We start from the raw sequence: 7,493 nt of genomic DNA on the forward strand, positions 1-7,493 counted from the left end.
TGACTGAATGGCAGTGAGTTTTACTTTTGTTGCCCAACCCCCATAAAAAGGAGCTCTGGTGGTGCAATGGTTAAGGCATTTGGTTGCTATCCAAAAGGCCAGCAGTTCAAACCCATCAGCTGCTCCATGGGAGAAAGATGAGGCAGTCTTTTTCCATAAAGATTTAGAGCCTTGGAAATCCTACGGAGCAGTTCTACTCTGTCCTACAGGGTCTCTACGAGTCACAATTGATTCGATGGGAGTGGATTTGGGTGTTTTCTCCTATAATAAGAATAACAAAACCCAAAACCACAGGTATCATTATTCTCATATTCTAGATGTGAAACTGTTTAGTTTAGAGCTTAACCAACTTGCTCCCATTTTAAAAGCTGGCAAGTAGTGAAGCTACTATTCTAACCCAAGTCTGACTGAATCCAAGGAACTTGCTCCCAACACCTTGGTCTTCCTCTAATGAAAATGATCAACCCGCCACGCCTTGGGCCCTTGGGTTCATCAGGTTGGCCAAAAGCATCAAGCAACGAGGCCAAGACTAACAGCTCGAGTTGGATTAGTTGACACCATGTTCCATCCAGGGCCAGGCATGTTAGTTTGTCTGGGGCACGGAGATTCTGCAGAAATACAGTGCTGGGGGAGTAGGGTGCGGTGGGGTGGGGGTTCTCTGTCATTTATTCAATATTTTAGTCCTCTGGGGAAAGAACCATGCTTATTACAAAACCTTTTCCTGGCAGGCAAAGGTATTCTGAAGGTCACCTAGTGTTTGTTTGTTTTTTTTTTATAGGAACAACGAGCTTTCTGTTTATTATAACAATTATTTATTTATAATGCTATATGAATCATCAATTCACGTTATTATTCAACAACATGCGTCAAGCACCTACTTGGGTGAGAGGGGTCCCTGGGTGGTACAAACAGTTACCAAGTTCAGCTGCTTACCAGAAAGTTTGAGATCCAAGTCAACCCAAAGGTACTTCGTAAGAAAGGTGTGGCAATCTACTTCTGAAAAATCAGTCCTTGAGAATCCTATGGACCACAGTTCTATCATGACACACAAGGGACGGCCGTGAGTAAGAGCTGACTGGATGGCAAGTGGTTTTGTTTTGTTTATTTGTTGTGAGTGACAGCGTAGGTAGATCCTTTACATAAAATATCACCTTTAATTTTCACAAGTCTTAGAGGTGTTATTATCTCTATTTCCACGGAAAGAATTGACATTGAAAAAGACAAAATAATTTGAGGTCATTCAAAGAGAAGTCAGATTGGAACCCTTAGCCACACCAGGAAGCCTTCTCAACTACAGAGGGAAAGGGTCCTGCCTCTCATTTCACTAGCCACGAACTACATGGCCCAGCACTTCTCAGTCTGAGCCCTGGGTTTGTAAGCCACTTAGAAGCTGTGCAGTCACAATTACAGCACTGGGAGCTACTCTCCCTTGAGCAGTTAAAATGGACCCCTGCTAGACAATGAGCATAGGTTACAACAGCTAATCTTTGAAACAACTGCACTGTTGTTAATTTCCATTTTTCAGAAGGGGAAAGTAAGGCTTAGTGGTAATAGGTAAAATTTGCTAAGGTTTTCAACTAGTGAAATATAGATCCAAATATGAACCCAGGCATCATGGCTCCAGAGTCTGTATGCTTATTCACCAACCTATGTTCCACCCTTTGGCCAAGGCGGCTGACCCTTGTACGGTTCCATTTTCTTACTTGTAAAGCAAGAATAATATTAACTGCCACCTGAGATTCTTGTGAGGGTTAGGTGAAATAATACTGACTAGCACAGGATCGGGTTAGAATTCGTGCCAATCAAGTGACAAGTGAGCGCAAAGGCACACTGGCAAGGAAAGAGCCCAAGCAGCGGGACCACACACTCTGAACTAAGGAGAACGGAGCTCTGTCCTAAGCTATTCAGCTTGGGTAGCACAGCGGAAAGAGGTGGCTAAGAATGGTCCAAATCACCAAGCCAACCGTAAAAAGGCTGCCAAGAAAAATGCAAAAAGTGGAAGCTACTTCTTTAGGAACACAAATTTAAGTCTCAGTATTAAGGCAATAATAATAACATTAAGTCTTTCCCTGAGCTGAAGCAGCAAAGTCTAGAAAAATGAAGAGCAATAATAATGCTTGTGCATTTACACAGTGAAACAGAAAAGTACCTTCCAAGTAAATGCTACTCCACAAGGCAAAGAAACACCGTAAACCACTTTCACCCTCGCATGGGCTTTCAGTAATTTATTCATAACAAAGAGGGATTTAAGGTGGCTTTCATCAAGTTCATCAAATACAGAAAATTAGTATGAATTGGAAGAAACGAAAAATAAAAAGATGAAAAGGGAAGGGATATAAAACAGCTGGAAGGCTGATATAAAAGGAAATAAAGGAGTACATAATAAAAAGCAGAAATCAATGAAATTGAAAACAGGTAAGCAATAAAGAACAAAACTTCAGTTCTTCATATAACATCAAAAAATTGATAAACTTCTAGTGAGACTGATGAAGATAAAAAGAAAGAAGACACAAATTACCAATGATCAGAAATAAAAGAGGAAATCACAACAGATCTGCAATCATTAAAGGAATCGTGAAGAAATACGTAATGAACAACTTTACTCCCATAAATTCAACAACTTAGAAGGAATGGGCCAATTCCTCAAAGACTTCAAACCACCAAAACTCAGCCAAGATGAAACAGATAATGTGAACAGTCCTATAACTAGTAAACTATTAATTATTAGCAAATTGAATTTGTAATTAAAAAGCTTCGCCAAATGACATATCCAGTCATTTTCACTGAAGAGTTTAGCAAACATTCAAAAAAGAATTAACACCAACTTAATACACTCTCTACCAGAAAAACAGAAGAATAAGGAACATATCCCAACTCATTTGATGAGGCCACTGTTATCATAATACTCAAACCAGGAAACACACACACACAAAAAAAAAAAAAAAACATCCACTTATAGATCAGTATCTCTCATGAACTTAGACAAAAAAATCCTCAACAAAATTTTAGAAAATTGAATCCAACAATATAAATATAAATATAAATATATACACATATCCACACATTCCTCACTTACAGGCATGGTTAGGTCCCAAAGACCAGGTCATTAGGCAAAATCAGTGTTAATGCAAGAGTCAGGAGCCATGCCCTGTCTTTGGTGCCAATGTCTCCCACTCCCCATCATTGCTCACTACCAGTCAGGTGCCCCTGGCACATCTTGGGATACATACGGGCACCTGACCCACACCCACGCCTTCTCCACCACGTGGAGCCACAGGGGGTGAGGTTGGTTGGGGGTTGCCTGCTGCTACTGCCTCCCACCACCTGCCCTGGGTGGGTACCCTGCTTGTCCTCTACTGCCACCTCCTACTGCCTACCCTGGGTGGGTACCCTGCTCATCCTCCATATCTCGCCTGACCTGGGACCAGACACCATTCTTCCTCTGTCCACTCTGTCCCATCAGCCCCACGCTTCACCACCTTCCCTCACCCTCCTCCTTCCCACCTCCCCCCACCAATCTACCTGTCACCTTTGTGCCCTCACCCTACCTGCCTGCAACCTCATGTCATACTGTCATCACCCTCCACTCTGTGGCTGCAACAATATGTCACAGATAAATGGGAGAAGATGTCTTGCAGCCAGTTGACTGCTATCACTCCCATGGCCCAATCGTTATCATTCAGGGTGGCCTACGGAGTGCCTCCAGGTCCCTACCATGGCTCTACATGGGCCCAGGCCAAAAGAGGTACCACTAATGATTTTTTTTCACAGTTCTCATAAATGTGAAATGTCAGATAATGGGACAGTCGCTAAGTGTATACCACAACAACGTGGGATTTATTTTAGGTATGCAAAGCTAGGTTGTTATTACATCAACCAATGTAATCTACCATATCAACAGGATAAAGAAGAAAAAATATTATGATTTTATCAATTGATGCAGAAAAGCATTTGACAAAATTCAACACCCGTACCGGATCAAAACTCTCAGGACATTAGGAATAGACAGGGATTCTTCAGCCTTACACGACATCCACAAAAAACCTCTAACTAACATCATATGAGTCAGCTTGACAGCAGCTGGTTAAGGTTTTAGTTTAACATCATACTTAGTGATGAAAGCCTGGATGCTTTCCTACTATGATGGGCATAAGGCAAGGATGCCTGCTCTCACCAATAGTATTTAACATAATAATGGATATATCAACCATTACAGTAAGGCAAGAAAAAAAATTAAAGAAATACAGATTGAAAAGGAAGAAATAAAACCGGGTCTATTTGCCGATGGCCTGTCTGTGTAGAAAACTCCAAGTCATCTATAAAAATCTCTGCAGAATGACTTCAGGACATTCGCAGAAGCAGCCTTCCACTCAGCACTGTCTTACAGATTCCTTAGTGCATATAGCTGCATAGAATGCAATGGCCAGTGGCCTCAGCAATGTCTTACAACAGACATGATCACTATTACTAGTACTTTCTCTAAGATGGATGATGGAAATCTTTACACAGACAGGCACTTGTGCAGAGACTCTAGCACCATTGGGATGGCATCTCGTTGGACCCTCTATGACTCTCTAGTACCTCTATTGTGATCTGTTTCCCAGAATTTCCATTCCTCCTATGCAGGTGCTCTGGTGAATGGTCGCACCTCCAGCTGGACAGGAAGCACTCACCTCTCCCCACAGAAAGACAGGAAACAAGAGGGAGGCTCACGGAGAGTGTGTCCTGCCTCATCAGGACTGGAACTCAATTGGGGATTTGAGCCAAAGCCTCAGCTGTAAAGAAGGTTTCCTGGACCTCATTTTGCTCTCTGTTTATACAGCTCTCAAGGGCAGGATGTAAGAGCCAGAATGCTGGGTCCTCACCACATACCACCTTCCCGTGTCAACCCAAGTGTCACAGTATTGGCTTTCATGGGGATTTTCTTGTTTGCTCAAATCTACAGGGCAAAGGCAAGAGAGTGTACACCCTGGAACTATCTGGAGTCACATAGGACACCATGTGCTAAGTGCATTGTGACACTCATTTCTCACCCAACCATTAATTTGCAACACTGAATCTAAAGTTACCCATTCAATAGAAACTGACTGAGAGATTACTGCAGGTCTCAAAACACCAAGCGAATGGCTTCTGGCCCATCAAGGGCTCTCCTAACAGCTATTTTGAAAGGCAGGGCATTGCTCAGCAATTGGAAAATGAACCCTCCTTCCCTGGACATCTGTAAGGTACAAGTGTTTGAATAAAAATGATGATCTTGACAACTTACGTGGAACTGGTCTGAGGTTGTTCAAATGCTTCTTTTGGGATCTTAAGGCCAGGGTTTCGCCTCTTGCCTACGGAGAGAGATGCAAGGGAAAAAGTGAAGATCTACATCACAGCAGGGGAGGAGGCCAAAGACTGCAGCAGAGGGACAGGGCTGGTCTGGGTCTGAAGCTCTTAGCTCCCCATTCAGAACTCCACTTCCTGCCCAGGGAGCCTGTGAGTGACAGCACCCACGCGCCAGGCACAGGAGAGCTTCCAATGCAGACCGGAGTCAATGATGAGGACGTTGGCCAGTCCAAGTGCCACAACACCCACTCTCTTCTCCTGGGAAGACCTGCCCTGTTCTCCCTGAAGAGTTTGTCCCCCTTTCTTTGTTTACTTCTTTTACACAATGGTGGTGGTGGTGTATGTTGGTGGTGATATTTATTTACATAGCTTCTCTTTTCAATGTCAATAAAATGTTTGCTGTTAGTTGCCATAGAGTTGCTTCCAACTCACAGCAGCCTTATGTACAAGAGAATGAAAGGCTGCTTGGTCCTGTCCCATCTTCATGGTCAATGGTTAGGTCTGAGTCCACTATGTGGTCACTATGTATTTTCAGTGCCTTCTAACCTAGGGGCCTCATCTGCCAGCACTGTACTGGACAATATTCTATTGAGATCCATACGGTTTTCATTGCCTAATTTTCAGAAGCATATCACCAGACTTTTCTTCCCAGTCTGTCTTAGTCTGGAAGTTCTGCTGGAATCTGTCCATCATGGGTGACACTGTTAACATTTGAAAGATTGGTGGCATGATTTCCAGCATCATAACACACAAGCTCCTACAGTACAACAAACTGGCAGACAGAAGATGCCAATCAAATGTAGTTTCCCTTATCACACTGTTGTCACAATTTTTTCAACTGGTCTGTGAACAACTGTAGAGTTAATCATGATGGCAAAAGAAAACTCTTCTGCATTGTCCTGCCCTCGCCACCTCTGTAAGCTGACAAACCTCAGAGGATACCAAAGGAAACCCCATTGCTGTCAAGCGGATTCTCTGACTCATAGCAATTCTATAGGACAGAGCAGCACTGCCCTATAGGATTTCCAAGGCTGTAATCTTTACAGAAAAAGATTGCCACATCTTTCTCCTGCAGAGTAACTGGTATGTTCGAACCACCAATCTTCTGGTTAGAAGTCATGTGCTTAACCACTATGCCACCAGAGTTCCTTCACAGAAGGATAAGTTAATATTTATTTACAGTTTCCCTGTTCCAAAAAGGATTAAAATAACAGATGGGCTCATATAAAGAGGTTATCATTTCTTTGTCAGCCAGATGGGAACATAGCCCTGATGTGCTCATCCCTGGGCTGAAACCACAAGAGGGCTTAGCTCAGTAATACTTTTGTTGACAAGCAACAACAGAACAGACTGAGAAAGGCCAGCTCAGGAAACAGATCAAAGGAAACAATCTTGTGGGGTCCAAGATTCTCCACATCAGCAGAGGCTTTATATCTCTCCATGCTTGGCTACACCCAAAAAAACCAAACCCACTGCCATCAAGTTGAAGCTGATTCATAGTGACCCTATAGAGAGAAGAAGTGCCCCACAGAATTTCCAGGGAACACTTAACCACTGTGCCGTCGAGCCACGGTGCCACCTTCTCTGTCAACTCGTGTCTACGCTGCAGGTGAGCATTTCAGAGCAGACGCTAGCCCTGGTTAAGGGCCTGAGAGAGATTCAGAAGCAGGTAAGAAACTTCAGAAATCAAACCGTCTAACCTCCTGCAGGAAAGCCCATCCAAAGACTGCAGTGGCTTGCTCCACATCACGGAGCACTGGCCCATCAGAACCAGAATCCAGGTCTCCTGACGTCCAGGCTGGAGCTTTTCCACCATTCCACCAACTGAGATGTTTAAAGTTGAGCAGAGAGGAGGGGAGCACCGGACTGTGAGCCTAAAAAGGGAGCTTACACATGAGTTCTTCCACTCACCAGGGGACCTCTAGAGTCACTTTTCCTCTGACTTTGTTTCTTCAAGTGTAACATGGGGATGGAACATCACCTCATCAGACTGATGGAAAAATCAGATGAGAGAATGCATGTGAACGGCCCTGACTTATTAAGGAGCTATTCATTATACTCAGGCGGAAAAATAACCTGTAAGCTTCACTGAAAAAATCAGTAAGTCATTTAGGAAATTCATGGACAGGATTGATCGTATTAGTCTGGCCCACTATAATGTATGG

At 43.4% G+C, this 7,493-nt stretch overlaps 1 protein-coding gene across 1 annotated transcript in view; it reads right to left on the reverse strand.

Annotated features, from left to right (window-relative positions):
* The window catches only part of MAP2K6 (mitogen-activated protein kinase kinase 6), a 97,273-nt gene that overhangs the window by 33,926 nt on the left and 55,854 nt on the right, over positions 1–7,493 (reverse strand). Inside the window, exon 2 of the mRNA XM_042783537.1 lies at positions 5,267–5,333. Coding sequence (XP_042639471.1) covers positions 5,267–5,333 — 67 coding nt within the window. The remainder of the gene's footprint in view (positions 1–5,266; positions 5,334–7,493) is intronic.

The sequence above is a fragment of the Orycteropus afer genome, unplaced genomic scaffold (assembly GCF_000298275.1).
Source record: "Orycteropus afer afer isolate SDZICR_OR568_19922 unplaced genomic scaffold, OryAfe1.0 scaffold00018, whole genome shotgun sequence".
Lineage (NCBI taxonomy): Eukaryota > Metazoa > Chordata > Mammalia > Tubulidentata > Orycteropodidae > Orycteropus > Orycteropus afer.